The following is a 17,046-nucleotide window of genomic DNA, read 5'->3' as shown; positions in this document are numbered from 1 at the left end:
GACCCGTGATGGGGCACAAACTGCTGCTCCTAATGGCCCCCTGCCCCTCACCTACCCACAGTGCCAGCCCCAGCTCACTGCAGAGCTGAGCTGGCACAGGGCCATGCCTGGCCTGGGATCCCCCTCCAGCCTGGGCTTTCCAGCTGGAGCCCTGGTGCCAGGGGAGTGCCAGGGTGGGGGGGGGGCACCGCAGCCTGGCTGCGTCTCACCACCTCCCTCTCGCAGGTCAACGTGGACCCAGAGGACCTGATCCCCAAGCTGCCGAAGCCGCGGGACCTGCAGCCCTTCCCGACCACCCAGGCCCTGGTAAGCGGGGGTGCGGAGCGAGGGGCAGGACTGGGACCAGTGCCGCTGCGAGGGGCAGGACTGGGACCAGCGCCGCTGCGATGGGCAGAGCAGGGACCTGCCCCAGGAGCAGAGCAGAGGCCCCACGTCTGGGCACGCAGGGGGGTCGACGGCACACAGACCCCTGCTTTCCTCCAGACCCAAGTGACCCCAGGTCCCCTCTCCCTCCTTGAGGAACCCGGGGAGGTGCCCACAGAGGAGCCGCTGGGCTGTGTGGGGGCCCTCACCCACATCCCATCTCCCTCCCCAGGTCTACCGTGGCCACACCAGCCTCGTGCGTTGCCTCAGCATCTCTCCCAGCGGGCAGTGGCTGGTGTCAGGTAAGGATTCGCTCCCCAGACCGGGGCATCCCGGGTACTGCTGGTCCTGGTGCTGGTCCCAGTGTCACCCTGTACCAGTGTGGGGCTCGGGGCAGCCAGGCTGCCTCCTTGAGCTGAGGTTCCCCGGAGCCAGGGGGGCTGCCAGCCCCCTCCGCCGGTGCACGGCTGCGGGGGAAGCCTGGGCAGGAGGCTGGGAGCATCCCTGGGAGTCCTGCGGGGATGCTCCCAGGCACGTGGCCTCCAGAAGGCTCCGTGGGTTTTTCCAGCCGCTCTCGGCACCCCACCCAGGAGCCCGCGTCCCTCCCGCTCGGCAGTGGAGAAAGTGAGGCTGGAGGAGCGAAGGCAGAGCCGCGCGCGGCCGGCCGGAGGCTGGGGATGGAGAGCAGATGGCAGTTTAACAGCCCACAAAGGCACATGTGCTTTTTATAGCGCTGGAGTTTCCAGGCTGCCAGCTCCCGGTGGCCGCCGCGGCGGGTCGGTTGCACAACGTGGAATTCCTGGCCCCGGGGTTGGGAAAGTGGCTGAGATCAGGCGTTAAAAATAACCCCGACCTGCAGGGACACGCGCACCGCCAGCTACCTGCTCCCACCGAAAAGCCTGCCCAGGGTGGGGGCTGCCTGCCCCAGGAGCTGCCTGCCGGCATCCCTCAGCTAGACAGGGCTGCGCCGTGCCGAGCCGAGCCAAGCCAGGCGTGCTGCCAGCACGGCAGCTGCGCCGGGAGCCGTGCACGTCGGGAGGGGGGGAACCACGGGCAGAGCCCTGGAGGGAGCAGGGTGGGGGCTTGATCTCTCTCGGCAGCAGCCCCTGGTCACGTCTCGCCTTCGTGGTGCTGGAGAAGCTGCTGGGGAATCACGGGCGCCAGGGCTGCTCCCCCCACCCCGGCTCGGGGATGAGCCGGTGCTGCAGAGCCGCGCCGGGGCAGCCCCCAGCAGTGTCCCTGTCCCACCCCGTCGTGTCCCACAGGCTCCGACGACTGCACGGTGCGGTTCTGGGAGGTGTGCACGGCTCGCTGCATGAAGACCCTGCCCGTGGGCGGCGTGGTGAAGAGCGTCGCCTGGAACCCCAACCCCACCGTCTGCCTGGTGGCCATCTGCGTGTGAGTGTCCCGGCGTGGCCTCCTGAGCTCCCGGAGATGGAGGGGTTGCTGGATTTCAATCAATCAATCAATCAATCAATCAATGAGGTTGGCAGAGCCCTCTGGGCTCATCGAGTCCAACCATTGCCCTGACACCACCATGGCAACTAGACCAGGGCACTAAGTGCCATGGCCAGGCTTTTCTTAAACCCCTCCAGAGATGGTGACTCCACCACCTCCCTGGGCAGCCCCTTCCAATGGCTAATGACCCTTGCTGAGAAGAAATGCTTCCTCATGTCCAACCTGACCCTCCCCTGGCCAAGCTTGAGGCCATGGTCTAGTTGCCATGGTGGTGTCAGGGCAATGGTTGGACTCGATGAGCCCAGAGGGCTCTTCCAGCCTGGTTGAGTCTGTGATTCTGTAATTTGGTGACCCTCCTTCAGTGGAGGAACCTATCAGTCCCCACCATCCTCTGGGCCCTTCAGGCTATGACAGAGCTCCCCCATATCCTCCCTCTTGTCTCTTTACTGGCCCGGCTGCTCGCAGTGTCCCACACCCCCCTCCCCATGGCCCTGGCCCCATGTAGGGCCATCCCGTGGTGGTGCAGGGCTTGCAAGGGGTTTCCTCTCCTCGGTGGAGCCCTGACCCTCATCCCACGCTGCAGGGAGCAGTCAGTGCTGCTGGTGAACCCCTGCCTCGGGGACAAGCTGCTCTACGGGGCCACCGACCAGCTGCTCGAGTCCTACGCGGCGCCGGAGGAGGAGCGGGTCCAGCCCGTGCAGTGGGTGACGGCCACCGGGGAGGAGCACAGCAAAGGCGTCCGGCTGCTCATCCAGCACAGCAAGGTGGGGAAGGGGTGGCCCCACGGGAGCCAGGCGGGTCGGGGGGCTGCTCTGTGGGGCGGTGGGTGACCCCAGGGGAGGTGTGGGGCTGTCCCACCGATGGGGCTAACCCATGGCTGTCCCCGCTCTCCGCAGGCCGTGAAGCAGGTGACGTGGCACGGCAAAGGCGATTACTTCGCCAGCGTCGTGTCCGACAACAGCAACATGCAAGTGCTGATCCACCAGACGAGCAAGCGCTGGAGCCAGAACCCCTTCCGCAAGAGCAAGGGGCTGGTGCAGTGCGTCCTCTTCCACCCCATCCGGCCCTACTTCTTCGTGGCCACCCAGCGCTACGTCCGCATCTACAACCTCCTCAAGCAGGAGCTCACCAAGAAGCTCATGACGAACTGCAAGTGGGTGTCCAGCATGGCCATCCACCCTGGAGGTACGTGGCCTGGGTGTCCCCAAGGAGCTGCTGGGTCTTGGAAGCCAGTGTGGGGGTTCCCGCTCAGGCAGGTGACAACTGCCCCTCGCAGGCAACTAGAGATAGGACAAGAGGACACAGCCTCAAGCTTGGCCAGGGGAGGGTCAGGTTGGACATTAGGAAGCATTTCTTCTCAGCAAGGGTCATTAGGCATTGGAAGGGGCTGCCCAGGGAGGTGGTGGAGTCACCATCTCTGGAGGGGTTTAAGAAAAGCCTGGACATGGCACTTAGTGCCCTGGTCTAGTTGCCATGGTGGTGCCAGGGCAATGGTTGGACTCTGATCCCAGAGGGCTCTGCCAACCTCATTGATGCTGTGGGACACCCTGGGGTTCGCTGGCCACCCCAGTAATACCCTGTTCCCTCTCACAGGCGACAACATCATCTGTGGCAGCTACGACAGCAAGCTGGCCTGGTTCGACCTGGATCTCTCCACCAGACCCTACCAGCTGCTGCGGTGAGCGCCGGGGCCACCCTCTGCCTGCTCCCCAGTAACCTGCCCGCAGCCCCCCCCCAAACCCCATGGAGCTTCATCCCGGGGCTGTTCCCTCCCCTGGGGCCTGGCAGCAGGATGGAGCCCGTCGGGGCTGTGCCAGGACCAGCCGCCCCTGCCCAGCGTGTTGGTGTCCCACGGCTCTTGTGTGCTGGGATGGGGACGGTGCCCACAGCTCTCCTGGGGCTCGGCGAGCCGGGGCAAAGCCTCCATGGCTGTAGGTGCTGGGCTGGGCTGAGCTGCCCACAGCAGGTCCCAGTCTGTCCCAGTCGCCCTTTTCCCTCCCACACATACAGCAGAGCTCGGGGTCCCTAAAGCTTGGCCGTGGGTCGGGATGGGGGGCAGGTAGTACAACGACCTGAAGGGAGGTTGTAGCGCAGTGGGAGTCGGCCTCTTCTCCCAGGCAACCAGCGCTAGGACAAGAGGACGCAGCCTCAAGCTTGGCCAGGGGAGGGTCAGGTTGGACATGAGGAAGCATTTCTTCTCAGCAAGGGTCATTAGACACTGGAAGGGGCTGCCCAGGGAGGTGGTGGAGTCACCATCTCTGGAGGGGTTTAAGAAAAGCCTGGCCATGGCACTTAGTGCCCTGGTCTAGTTGCCATGGTGGTGTCAGGGCCATGGTTGGACTCGATGAGCCCAGAGGGCTCTTCCAACCTCATTGATTCTGGGATTCTGGGGTCAGAGCATCTCCCCCTTGCCCTGACCTCGCACCCCCCACCTTCGCAGGCACCACAAGCGCGCGCTGCGGAGCGTGGCCTTCCACAGGCACTACCCGCTCTTCGCCTCGGGCTCCGACGACGGCACCGTCATCGTTTGCCACGGAATGGTCTACAAGTACGTGGCGGGGAGCCATGGGGGTCCCTCTCCTCGGTGGAGCCCTGGAGGGGCGGTGGGCGGAGGGGGGGGTGCAGCGTTTGTGGGGTGACCCCATGGGGTACCAAAGCCCTGTGCTGAACCATCTCCCCCCCCCCCCCACAGCGACCTGCTGCAGAACCCGCTGCTGGTGCCCGTGAAGGTGCTCAAGGGCCACGTGATGACGCTGGACCTGGGCATCCTCGACGTGCTCTTCCACCCCACCCAGCCCTGGGTCTTCTCCTCTGGCGCCGATGGCACCGTCCGGCTCTACACGTAGCTGCCACCCAGTGCCAGCGTCCCCCTAAGCCACCACCAGCACCCTGCGGGCAAGGGGCAGCGCCGGGACCACCGACTGCTGCTGGGAACGTCGCTCCCGCTCCTGCACACGGACTCCTGGGGCCTTTCTCATTAAACTTGTTTGGATACAACCCTGCGCCGCCGTGTCCTGCCTCGCTGGCACAGCCTGGGCTGGACCCCAGCTGGGGGGGGCATGTTGCCATCCCTCCCTCCCCAGGGCACCCCGGTGGAGGGGTGGAAGGATGGAAGGAAGGGCAGAAGATGGGCTGAAGTTCATCTCAGCCCTCCCCAGGGTCTCCACTTGCCCCCTCGCCGCTGCCCCAGCTCCACCCCACCATGGGGGAGGTTGTGGGGGGCATCGCCTGACCCCTCACCCTGGTACCCCTCCCCAGCACTGGGCACATCCCGCAGTGCCTGGCTCTGCCCCAGGGGCACGGTGGCTCCTGGGCTGGGGACACACACCAGGGCTGGCACGGGACCTTCTGACACACCGGGGCTGGCATGGGACATGCAGCTGCTAACAGGAACCCCGACACCTGCTGCCCCACCACTGGCCCCGTGTGCATCCAGCACAGGGACATGGTGAGCACCCAGCTCCAGCCATGGCCAAAATGCATAAGCCACCCCTCCCAGCACCCCTCTAACCCCAGCGTCACCCCCCCCATAGTCCCTGGGGTCACCCCAGGTGGGGGGAAGAGGGCCCCATGGTGCCAGCGGAGGACCTCCACGTGCTGCCCTCGGCACCCCACGGTCCGACAGCCACCATGAGCCCATCATGTGCCTGAGCTCGGCGCTGGCCACTGGCCAGGATGGCCACTGACCCAGCCCTCCCTGCTACGGGCCTGGAGGATCCAGCCAGGCCCCTTCCTGGTCCATGCACCCACATCCAGCATGGGCCCCCCACCCCAGTACCCTGCAGGTCCTGTATGCCTGGGGCCATGGGCCAGGGCTGGCACCAAGTCCAATGCAGAGCCCACCTCGGGCTTTCACTTCACAAGGGGTGGGGGGCACAAGGGGGTGTCCCCCGATCACCCCCTGAGGTGGGCAGGAGGGATGAGGGGACACAGGCAGCAGTCAAGGGAGCACTGGAGCCCATGGGCACCGGCTGCACCGTGCCAGGGCCAAGAGCTCACAGGACACCCCCTGCCACCAAGCCCTTTCCCCACCCTCCCTGCAGCACTGGGCACAAACCACTCCTGCCCCTCTCACAGCAGCTCTTCTCTGCCCCGGCTTGTTCACTCTGAGCCCTACTGATGCCAGGATGACCACTGACACTGCCAGCCCTGCTGAGGGCTGCTGAGGAACACTGCCAGGAGAATGGTGCCAGGTCATGCTGTGGGATTGCTGCCACCCCACACCCCCCTCATCTGCTGAAGAGGTGCCCACAGAGGCACCTGCCCCCCTATATCACATACAACCCAGCAAAGGAGCCCCCGGGAGCAGCAGGAGTGGGACCAGGATCAGCACCCGAAGGAGAGAAACGAGCCCAGCGCTGACCAGAGCAGGGAGCTGGGGTGTGGGGACAGAAACCCATGACACAGCTGGGGTGGGGGGGACATGGGGACAGGACCCCTCCCCTTCAGCCCACCACAGCGCCTGAGGAGCAAAGAGCTTTATTTAAAAATACGTTTATGTACACGTGTGGGGAGAGGACGGTCACATTCATGGAGCAGGGCCCTGGGTCCAGCGTCGGGGAGCAGCAGGGGGGGGCCAGGGGGGCTGGAGGCAGACGGGGTGGGGGGGTTCAGGCTCCATCCTGCTCCTGGCTCAGTGGGAGCCACGTGAGGAGCCCGGGGACGCTGCCAGGGCCAGCTGCAGCCCCTTCCCTCCCCACGCTGCCACCAAGGTGCCCTGCCCAGGACCCTCATCCCATACATCACCCAGGACCCCGTCCAGCAGCCTGCAGCGAGGGGCCACGTGCCCACCGTGTCCTCTGGCCACCGCGGTGCCCCAGCTGGTCCTGGAGGTGCTGGGCTGGGTGGGCTCCCGCGGGCTAGCCAGGGCAGAGGAAGACGAGGGGGCTGCCGCGGAGGTGGGTGGCCAGGCCCCAGGCGGGTGCTCGATGCGGGAAGACGTGGCGGTGCCCGTGGGGCTGGCGGCGAGGAGCCCACCCAACTATTGCTGCGGTGGAGCCGGGGCGTCCCGGGGCTCACAGGATCCTGACGAGGCGGCCCAGCGTCTCCGTCACCTTCACGCGGACGGCGGGGACGGGGTCCTTCAGGAGCAGGTTCAGAGCTGGAGGGAGCAGAGCGCGGACGTGCCAGGGGCCAGCATGGGGCCGTGGCCACCCACCCCTGCCGGGCTTTGCTCTGTCACCCAAGGAAGGAGAAACTCCACCCCCAGGGCTGCTGGGCCCCTCTGCCAGCCCCCTCCCCTGCCCCAGGGGACACCGGGCACCCCAAGTCCTCCTCAGCCCCCCCCGGAGCCCCCAGCTCTGCGGCCCAGGGGACCGACGCCACGGCAGCAGGATGGTGCTGGCCCTGCCGTGGGGTGGTGGGACGGGGAGGGCTCCCTGGGGCGGGGGGTTCAGGCTGGGGAAGGGCCCCAGCGCGGGGGTGCGGGGCCGGGGAGGGGAGCGGAGCCAGGAGCTGGGCCCGCGGGGCCGTGCAGACGCTCGCCGGGCCAAGCCTCCCCTATCAGCACGATTTCCTAATGCCTGGAACAGCTCCCGGGAGCAAGAAAACAATCCAGGTAGTTTTTCCTAGCAGTAAAAAAGTATAATAATATTTTTCCAGTAGCTTGTTTACGCGGCGCAGGAGAGCCCTCGCCTCCCTCCCCAGCCCCCCGGCTCCCGCACCGAGCCGGGCTCCCCTGATTTATGTGCCCACTCGTGGCTCACGGCCTGGCCACGGGGGTGCCTCAGGGTGGGCTGCAGCCCCCAAAGCCCCCCCGGGGCGGCCGAGCCGCTCAACACGGGAAGCTCGCGCGGCCCCAGCCCGGGCCGCTCGCTCCAGCGATTACTCACACGCGGGCGGATTATCTTTCACTTGTTTCAAACAGACAGGCCTCTTTCTTCTGGAAGGGCTCAGGGAGCCAACGGAAAGATAGTTTTTCCTTTTTTAGTGTTTTTTAAGCTCCCTTGGAACAATCCGAAAGTTTCCGTGCATTACTATATACTATGAGGTCACTAGTGACAGGGAAAAAATCCCTGAAATCCAGGAAAATTACTTAACGCTGCTGCAAAATGCCACCAGCTTCAAGCCGACTTTTTTTATTAGCCCTTCCTAACGAGCCTTAACTCTGCCTTTTAACGGTTAACGCGGTGCAAACGAACCTCCTGCTTAACGCTAAGCCACTGCAAATGCCCTTCGAGCCCCCCGAGGGACACAGACACGGACACGGAGCTGCCCGTGAGCACCGTGGGGCCGGACCTGGCTGCGGGGCTTGGGGTTCGCTTGGCACCCACTGGCACGGCCCCGCTCCCGGGATGCCCACGGGGTGCAGGTGCCACCTCAGCATCCCCACGCTGAGCTCATCCTGGCTTCACGGGCTGACCAGGAGGTCGGGGACATTCCCCGTGTCCCCCAGCTCACCCGGGGACAGCGCTGGATCTCACCGTACCGGTGCGTCTAGGAGGGAGCGGGACCCCGCTGCCTAAAGCCCCTGAGCTGCTGGGCCATGGGGCACTGCCCTGGGTGCTGCCCACGCCCCGGCCCCAAGAACGGAGCAGGGGCCTCGGGCACGGCAGCGCCAGGCGCTGGGGAGCCCCATGGCACGGGGCTGAGCGCCGGCTCCCGTGGGCAGAGGCCAGGCCCTGCTCCCCAGCGGGCGAAGCCGCAGGCAGAAGCACCGACTCACCCGAAATGAGCTGGTCCAGGTCCACTTGCTGACCATGGTCTTCGTCCACGTGCAGCACGAGGAAGCCTGAGGAAGAATTTCAGGGTCAGGGCTTAGTCTGGATCGCACCGAGGAGCCCCAGTGCTGCCGCCGGCAGCTCCCGTAACTTGTCCTAAAGCATCGCTGAGTGCGATGGAAGCAGCCAAACCTCCCCCCACACGCAGTCTTCGAGGGGTGAAAGCGGGGCTGGGCGCTACCCACCCTCCCCGGAGAGGAGGAGCTGCAGGAATGCTCTGAGCCGGAGGCACGGGGCTGAGGCAGCTCTTCTGGCCCCGCTGCTCAGCTCCCCGTAACCTCGCCGCACGCTGCACCCCGAGCCTGGAGACCTTTAACGTGATGGACTGAGCTGGTCCAGGCCCATGAAGGGGCTACAAGACCTTGAGGTGCTGGAGCGAGTCCAGAGAAGGGCAACGGGGCTGGGGAAGGGTCTGGAGCACAAGTGTGATGGGAGCGGCTGAGGGACCTGGGGGGGTTTAGCCTGGAGAAAAGGAGGCTTAAGGGAGACCTTCTCGCTCCCTACAACTGCCTGAAAGGAGGGTGTAGCGAGGGGGGGGTCGGTCTCTTCTCCCAGGTAACAAGCGACAGGACGAGAGGAACCGGCCTCAAGTTGTGCCAGGGGAGGGTTAGATTGGAGATCAGGGACAATTTCTTCCTGGAAAGGGTTGTCAAGCGCTGGCACAGGCTGCCCAGGGCAGTGGTGGAGTCCCCATCCCTGGGGGGGTTTAAAAGCCGTGTCGATGTGGTGCTGAGGGACATGGGTTAGTGGTGGCTTTGGCAGTGCTGGGTTAGCGGTGGGACTCGATGATCCTAAAGGTCCTTCCCAACCAAAATGACTCTGTGGTTCTAAGGGCACCCCCAGCAGCCCACGCTGTGCACACCAAGGTCTGTGCGGGCATCGCCCACAGCGGGTGGGCACCCAAACCATGGCGTCACCTGGCCACGTGCTTTCCACCTCAGCTGGCCACGGCAGACACCGCACACCCAGCCAATGTTTCTGGGGTGCTGGGGGACAGGCACACGTGTGACGTCCCCAGGCCTGGGCACAGCCAGGTGCAGGTCAGTGCTCTGCAGGACACGGAGGCACCAGATGACCTGGCCATTACCAGCTCGTCTGCAGGGACCCAAAGCCCTCCCGGGACACCCCAGCTGGCCACACGTCCTGGGGAGAGGCCCCCCGAGGAGCGGGCCGCCGCAGCCTTACCGATGAACATGGGCGCAGCCGCTCGGATGTCCGCCCAGCTGCTCTTGAAGTAGAAGAGGTTGGTTAAGATGAGGCGGTTCAGCATCTCCGGGTAGCTCAGCATCTGGGAGAGAAAGAGACAACGAGGATGTTACGCCGGGCACGACACCGGCTGCCGCCAGCACCAGCACCGTCTCCTGGAAGCCCGGAGCTCCTGGGGAGGCTGAGGTCACCCCAGGAACCCCCCTGGGCTGGGGGGAAACTGCCCTGTGCGGCCGCGGGGGCAGGACACAGAGGATGTTATGGACCAACAGCCCCTGCACAAGCCCCGCCGGGCTGCCCCGAGCCCCCCTGCTGCCCCAAGCCCCCCCTGAGCTGCCCCGAGCCCTCCCGAGCTGCCCCGAGCCCCCCGAGCTGCCCCGAGCCCTGCCGGGCTGCCCTGAGCCCCCCCAAGCTGCCCCGAGCCCCCCTGCTGCCCCAAGCCCCCGAAGCTGCCCCAAGCTCCCCCAAGCTGCCCCGAGCCCCCCCGAGCTGCCCCGAGCCCCCCCAGGCTGCCCCGAGCCCCCCAGGCTGCCCCGAGCCCCCCCGAGCTGCCCCGAGCTCCGCCAGGCTGCCCCAAGCCCCCCCGAGCTGCCCCGACACCCCTGGGCTGCCCCAAGCCCCCCCCAAGCTGCCCCGAGCCCCCCGCTGCCCCGAGCCCCCCGGGCTGCCCCGAGCCCCCCTGCTGCCACGAACCCCCCTGCTGCCACGAACCCCCCTGCTGCCACGAAACCCCCGTTGCCCCGAGCCCCCTGAGCTGCCCCGAGCCCCCTGAGCTGCCCCGAGCCCCCCCGAGCTACCCTAAGCCCCCCTGACGCCCCGAGCCCCGCCGGGCTGCCCCGAGCCCCCCGGGCAGCACCGGCACCAGTGCCGCGGGCTCCGGCAGCCGCTCACCAGGTGTTTGCAGACGTTGTTCATGAACTCGCCGTAGTGCAGGCTCCTGTCCTCTCGCAGGTGGTTGAGGAACATGTCGCAGAGCCCCTCGCAGCCCATGCTGGGGCCGCACATGCGCAGGGCGAACTTGCAGGCCTGCGGCGCAGAGAGGGGGACGCTGCGGCGGGCGCTCGAGGGCTCGGCCCCTCGCGGGGTCCCCAGGGCGAGGCGGAGGACCCCGGTTCCGCCGGGCAGCGTGGGCAGCGGGGCACTCACTTTGACCACCTCCGGCTTCGGGTCCTGGAGATGCAGCAGCAGCGTGACCAGCCCGTTGAGGATCTGCTCGAAGAAGACTTCGCCGTCGCCTTGGCTGAACTTGGTCAGGTTGCCGAAGAGCACGATGGACGACTGGCGGAGGTCGGGCTGCTCCTGCGGGCAGCGGGGGGCTCAGCTGGGCATCTCCCACCTCGGGGGATGCGCCTGGCAGGGCTGCTCCCACCACCCACCTTCTCAAGCTGGAGGGCATCAGAGCAGCAAGCGAAACGCTGCCGTCTGTCCCCAACCCTCAGCACCTCCTGCCCAGGCTGCCCCCTCCGCACCATCCTGCACGACCTCAGCTTTTTGGTTTTGAAAACCATTTTAGGTGATTCTTCACCAGGAAATAATAAACCCACTTATGGGACTGAGGACACGCTCCTTTTGGGGGATGAATTCACCCCCTCCCCATCTCTTCATCCCAAATTTCAACAACGGGACAGCAGCAGCTCAGTGCAGGAGCAGAGGACACAGCTCGAGCCCGGGGACGGGCTGTGAGCTGAGCAGAAGCATCAAAGCATCCCGTGGGGATGGTGGAGGGGTTTGGGGGATGAACAGAGACAGCTAAAGGCAGCAAACCCCCCCCCCAGGATGGACACCCACAGAGGACATCCCTGCTCCCCCCCAGCCTTGCTCAGAATCCCAGAACCAATGAGGTTGGAAGAGCCCTCTGGGTTCATCGAGTCCAACCATTGCCCTGACACCACCATGGCAACTAGACCAGGGCACTAAGTGCCATGGCCAGGCTTTTCCTAAACACATCCCTGGCACAGCCCGGGCGCTGCCTTACGCTGTCGAAGAAGGGCCGGATCCTGATGGCGATGTGGAGGAGCATGGACTGGATGTCTCGTTCCTCCACATGATCCAGGAGCTTGGAGAGGCTGGACATGGCCTCGAGCGCAACCAGGTTGTGGGGGTCGTCTTTGTCATCCATGCCGTTGACCATGGACGCCAGGAGCTTGGCGCCATGCTTCCTCACCTGCGAGGGGAGCGGCGAGGAAAGCGGTCCCCGTGGGGCGAGGCTGGCAGGGACACGTGCCCCGCAGCAGGCTCCTGCCCCACGCCGCGCTTCCAGCCAGAAGAAGCTGGAAGGAGACTTCAATCATGACCAACGTGGGCAAAGCGTCTTTGGCACAGGCCAGTCACCGGGTCATAGAATCATAATTATAGACTTACAGACTGGTTTGGGTGGGAAGGGACCTTAAAGCCCATCCACTCCCAACCCCCTGCCACGGCCAGGGACACCTTCCACCACACCACGTTGCTCCCAGCCCCATCCAACCTGCCCTTGAACCCTGCCAGGGAGGGGGCAGCCACAGCTGCTCTGGGCAACCTGGGCCAGGCTCTCACCACCCTCACACCAAAGAATTGCTTCCTCACATCTCATCTCAATCTCCCCTCTTGCAGTTTAAAACCGTTCCCCCTCGTCCTGTCACTCCAGGCCCTTGTCAAAAGCCCCTCTCCAGCTTTCCTGTAGCCCCTTCAGGCACTGGAAGGTGCTAGAAGGTCTCCCTGGAGCCTTCTCTTCTCCAGGCTGAACAGCCCCAGCTCTCTCAGCCTGTCTCCAGAGCAGAGGGGCTCCAGCCCTCGGAGCATCTCCGTGGCCTCCTCTGGACTCGCCCCAACAGCTCCGTGTCCTTCTGTTGGGCCCCAGAGCTGGACGCAGCACTGCAGGGGGGGTCTCCCGAGAGCGGAGCAGAGGGGCAGAATCCCCTCCCTCGCCCTGCTGGCCCCGCTGCTGGGGATGCAGCCCAGGACACGGGTGGCTTTCTGGGCTGCCAGCGCACGTTGCCGGCTCATGGTGAGCTTCTCGTCACCCATCACCCCCAAGTCCTTCTCCTCAGGGCTGCTCTCCATCCATTCTCCACCCAGCCTGTGTTTGTGCTTGGGATTGCCCCGACCCACATGCAGGACCTTGCACTTGGCCTTGTTGAATTTCTCTGGGTAATCAGGGCTCGTGTGCACCCAGCAAAGGGCTGTACACCCTGCCTGGACCCCACCATTGGGACAGGGGATCGCCTCGGAGAGCAGGGACTCCAGCTCCCTTCTCCCACCCAGCCCTGCCCCAGCCCCTCGGGCCGAGCACGCCGCGGCCGCTCTCACCTTCTCCGGCGAGCCGGCGGCGATGTTGCCGAGTCCCCGGAGCACCAGCATCCGCACCAGCGTGCAGGGGTCCTTCTGCCTCCCCGTCATGTTATCCATCACGGTCTCCAGCAGCAGCAGGTCATTCACCACGTTACTACTGAGGAGCTGAAGCAGAAGAGAGCCTCAGCATCGCCAGGACGCCACGAACCACGAGGGAGATGAGGGCTGGGTTTTGGGTGCTCTTATTCCTTTACACCGGGAAAGAGCCCCGGCAGACTTCCCTGGGCTGCCCAGGGAGGTGGTGGAGTCCCCATCTCTGGAGGGGTTTAAGAAAAGCCTGGACATGGCACTTAGTGCCCTGGTCTAGTTGCCAGGGTGGCGTCAGGGCAGTGGTTGGACTCGATGACCCCAGAGGGCTCTTCCAACCTCATTGATTCTGGGATTCTGTGACTTTCCCCCCTCAGGCCCTCGCTCTGTATTTGCATCATCCAGAGACGGAGCTGGGGAAGCCCTCAGCCCCCCACCCCCCTCGGCAGGCACTTGGATTTGAGGAACCTGCAGTAATTCATAACGTGTAAATCAAGAAAACCAAGGACCCCACGCTGGGAAGATGCACGAAGCCCCGGGCAAGCCCCGAGAAACCCCCAAAACCTACACAAAAGCCAAATGATTGCCCCTGAGATCACCTGCCAGGGGAGATGTGGAGGGCTGTGAAGAAGCAGGGGCATTTGTGCACCCACCGTCACCTGCCACCACTGCAGAGAGCCCAGGAGCCCCTGAGAGGGACCCCGTGACACGAGACCCAGCACCCCGGAGCCTGATCCACATGTAGGCAACCGTGGTGCAGGCACAGAGCTTGGGCCGGACACCCGTGGGCAGCGAGGGCTGGTGGCAGCCACGTGCAGGCACCGACAGCACCCCAGAGCTGCCCCTGGTTGCCAGGGACTGGCATGGAGCCCCCCGTCCTGCTGGGACGACACAGTGACAGAATCACAGAATCCCAGACTGGTTTGGGTTGGAAGGGACCTTAAAGCCCATCCAGTCCCACCCCCCTGCCACGGGCAGGGACACCTTCCACCACACCACGTTGCTCCCAGCCCCATCCAACCTGCCCTTGAACCCTGCCAGGGAGGGGGCAGCCACAGCTTCTCTGGGCAACCTGGGCCAGGCTCTCACCACCCTCACACCAAACAATTGCTTCCTCACATCTCATCTCAATCTCCCCTCTTGCAGTTTAAAACCGTTCCCCCTCGTCCTGTCACTCCAGGCCCTTGTAAAAAGCCCCTCTCCCGCTTTCCTGTAGCCCCTTCAGGCACTGGAAGGTGCTAGAAGGTCTCCCCGCAGCCTTCTCTTCTCCAGGCTGAACAGCCCCAGCTCTCTCAGCCTGTCTCCAGAGCAGAGGGGCTCCAGCCCTCTGAGCATCTCCGTGGCCTCCTCTGGACTCACTCCAACAGCTCCGTGTCCTTCTTCTGTTGGGGCCCCAGAGCTGGACGCAGCACTGCAGGGGGGTCTCCCGAGAGCGGGGCAGAGGGGCAGAATCCCCTCCCTCGCCCTGCTGGCCACGCTGCTGGGGATGCAGCCCAGCACACGGGTGGCTTTCTGGGCTGCCAGCGCAGGTTGCCGGCTCATGGTGAGCTTCTCGTCACCCATCACCCCCAAGCCCTTCTCCTCAGGGCTGCTCTCAACCCATTCTCCGCCCAGCCTGGGTTTGTGCTTCGGATTGCCCCGACCCACGTGCAGGACCTTGCCCTTGGCCTTGTTGAACTCCATGCGGTTCGCACTGCCCCAGCTCTCCAGCCTGCCCAGGTCCCTCTGGTGACAGCCGTCCCGGGGCAGCGGCTGCACCTCTGCTGCCGGCCGGGGGTCCCTGCGAGGCCGGGGGAGCAGAGGCTGCCGCACACCACCCCCGTGCTGCCCGTCCAGCCCCGCGGCCGCTCCCCTCCTCGCTTCCCCTCTGTCATCTCCGTCACTGGCACGGCAGCGAGAAAAGGGACTGAGCTCTCACCTCATCAGTTTTGAGAGAGGGAGACACAGGCATTCGCTTCCTTCCCCTCCAGCTCCACGGTGAGGCAAAGCTGCTATTTTAAACCCTTTAAGGATGCAGGGAGCCAACCGCACTCCCAAACTGAAGCAGATTCTGGGCCAGGCTCCAAGAGCCGGGCCGGCAGCTCCCGCAGCCAAACAGAAAATAAAAACAGTGCCTTAATCCCAGGCTGCATAAGCAGCTGAGAATTTAAAAGGTGGTTTATAAGCGGGGATATAGCTCTGCATTGTTGGCATAAGGTGCTCCTTTATGTAACCCAAACTCCTGGAGCGGCGCGGGGCTTTCAGGTGGTATGCGCGGAGGGATGGGGTTACAGTCTGCTGGCCACGCGCCGGCGAGGGGAAAGGACTTGAGTCACCTCATTCCTCGGGGTGGTACGTAAGGACGGAGCTACGGTTTGCTGGCTCACGGCGGTGATGTGTTCAGAGTTGGACTCCTGCGAGCGCTTCTCTGCCATCCCCTCTACCAGAGGGCTCGGGGAGCCGAGGAGGACAAGGCAGAGCCCTGCCGCAGCTCAACCCTCGTCCCCGCTGCTCTCCGCTCGGGCAGGGATGGCCAGGAGCCAACCCTGCAGCCGTGGCTCCCCCCGATACCCCCCGCGCTCACCTCGGCGAAGAAGGCGGTGGTGGTGATCCTCTGGCTGTCGAAGACGCTGCTCAGCGTCGGGATGAGGTTCTTCACGATCAGGGGGAGCCGGGGACCGGCGTGTCGTGCCATCGCGCTGCAAAGAGAAGGAGCACGTGTCACCCAGGCCTGGCTGCCCGCACCACGGGGGGTACAGGCAGCCCCTGGACCCTGTGGGGGGGTCTAAGCAAGCTGGCGAGCCCCTCTGCTCAGGGGTCTGCGTGCCACCAAGCTCAGTGAGGTGCTGGCACCGAGCCCTGCGCCGTGGGGCATCAGTGGCAGCCGAACAGGCAGCACACGTGGAGCACCAGGAGCTGCCTGCGCTGCCCGTCTATCACGTCTCCACGTCCTGCTGCTGTGCAGAACCAGCACGTTGACATCCAGGACCAAAAAGCTGGTGGCCCCAGCCTGGTGTTGTCCCCCCTCCTGCCACTCGCTCGCCTGGGGATCGAGGACCTGTTGCCCAAGCACTGGTGCACACCGGGCACCCTGGCAGGAGGGTGGACCTTGGCAAAGAGGGACGGGTTTTTATTTTGGATGAGACTCTCTCAAGTGTTTGGGAGGTTCAATAAAGCATTTTTTGCGAGCACTGGAAAATCCCAAAGTGCTCGTCTCCTCCGCAGCCGTCCAAGAGCTATTCACGGCGCTGGGTGGAGGGACGGCGAAGTCCCCGGTTGAACCGGGCTCCACCGAACCGGACCATGGCCGTGCCTCAGCCTCGTGGCCTCGCGCCAGACCCGCTGCCGTCCACAGGGCTCGGACGCTGGGGGAGTGGGGGACGCCAGGCACACAGCAGCGGGGTGCCAGCTGCACCCAGCCCCACCGCGCTCCCAGGACCACAGCTCACCCCCCACGGGCTCCCCACCCGGGGTCCTTCCAGCCAGCTGGGGATGGAGCCGGTCACCCCGCGGGGGCCAGCAAGGCAGAGCCCCACTGCCAGTCCCTGGGTGATCCCTCATAGAATCCCAGATTGGTTTGGGTGGGAAGGGACCTTAAAGCCCATCCAGTCCCAACCCCCTGCCACGGCCAGGGACACCTTCCACCACACCACGTTGCTCCCAGCCCCATCCAACCTGCCCTTGAACCCTGCCAGGGAGGGGGCAGCCACAGCTTCTCTGGCCAACCTGGGCCAGGCTCTCACCACCCTCACACCAAAGAATTGCTTCCTCACATCTCATCTCAATCTCCCCTCTTCCAGTTTAAAACCGTTCCCCCTCGTCCTATCACTCCAGGCCCTTGTAAAAAGCCCCTCTCCAGCTTTCCTGTAGCCCCTTCAGGCACTGGAAGGTGCTAGAAGGTCACCCCGGAGCCTTCTCTTCTCCAGGCTGAACAGCCCCAACTCTCCCAGCCTCACTGGCTGAA

At 64.9% G+C, this 17,046-nt stretch overlaps 2 protein-coding genes across 4 annotated transcripts in view; one reads left to right on the top strand and one right to left on the bottom strand.

Moving 5' to 3' along the window:
• BOP1 (BOP1 ribosomal biogenesis factor) overlaps nucleotides 1-4,818 on the top strand; it is a 72,045-nt gene extending 67,227 nt beyond the window's left edge. Inside the window, exons 9-16 of the mRNA XM_068395738.1 lie at nucleotides 226-306; nucleotides 596-665; nucleotides 1,629-1,761; nucleotides 2,405-2,585; nucleotides 2,718-3,006; nucleotides 3,415-3,499; nucleotides 4,262-4,369; nucleotides 4,514-4,818. Coding sequence (XP_068251839.1) covers nucleotides 226-306; nucleotides 596-665; nucleotides 1,629-1,761; nucleotides 2,405-2,585; nucleotides 2,718-3,006; nucleotides 3,415-3,499; nucleotides 4,262-4,369; nucleotides 4,514-4,667 — 1,101 coding nt within the window. The 3' untranslated portion in view covers nucleotides 4,668-4,818. The remainder of the gene's footprint in view (nucleotides 1-225; nucleotides 307-595; nucleotides 666-1,628; nucleotides 1,762-2,404; nucleotides 2,586-2,717; nucleotides 3,007-3,414; nucleotides 3,500-4,261; nucleotides 4,370-4,513) is intronic.
• Nucleotides 4,819-6,284: 1,466 nt separating this feature from the next.
• MROH1 (maestro heat like repeat family member 1) overlaps nucleotides 6,285-17,046 on the bottom strand; it is a 65,746-nt gene continuing 54,984 nt past the window's right edge. For all 3 annotated transcript variants that reach the window (XM_068395730.1, XM_068395731.1, XM_068395732.1), the window contains 8 exons: nucleotides 15,667-15,781; nucleotides 13,035-13,181; nucleotides 11,722-11,910; nucleotides 10,893-11,045; nucleotides 10,638-10,772; nucleotides 9,726-9,828; nucleotides 8,486-8,551; nucleotides 6,285-6,922 (listed from right to left, as the gene is read on the bottom strand). In XM_068395730.1, coding sequence (XP_068251831.1) covers nucleotides 6,837-6,922; nucleotides 8,486-8,551; nucleotides 9,726-9,828; nucleotides 10,638-10,772; nucleotides 10,893-11,045; nucleotides 11,722-11,910; nucleotides 13,035-13,181; nucleotides 15,667-15,781 — 994 coding nt within the window. In that variant the 3' untranslated portion in view covers nucleotides 6,285-6,836. The remainder of the gene's footprint in view (nucleotides 6,923-8,485; nucleotides 8,552-9,725; nucleotides 9,829-10,637; nucleotides 10,773-10,892; nucleotides 11,046-11,721; nucleotides 11,911-13,034; nucleotides 13,182-15,666; nucleotides 15,782-17,046) is intronic.

This window comes from Nyctibius grandis, chromosome 3 (genome assembly GCF_013368605.1).
Source record: "Nyctibius grandis isolate bNycGra1 chromosome 3, bNycGra1.pri, whole genome shotgun sequence".
Taxonomy (NCBI): Eukaryota; Metazoa; Chordata; class Aves; order Nyctibiiformes; family Nyctibiidae; genus Nyctibius; species Nyctibius grandis.
Note: the sequence above shows the minus strand (reverse complement) of the source record. Positions and strands in the feature narration are given on the sequence as shown.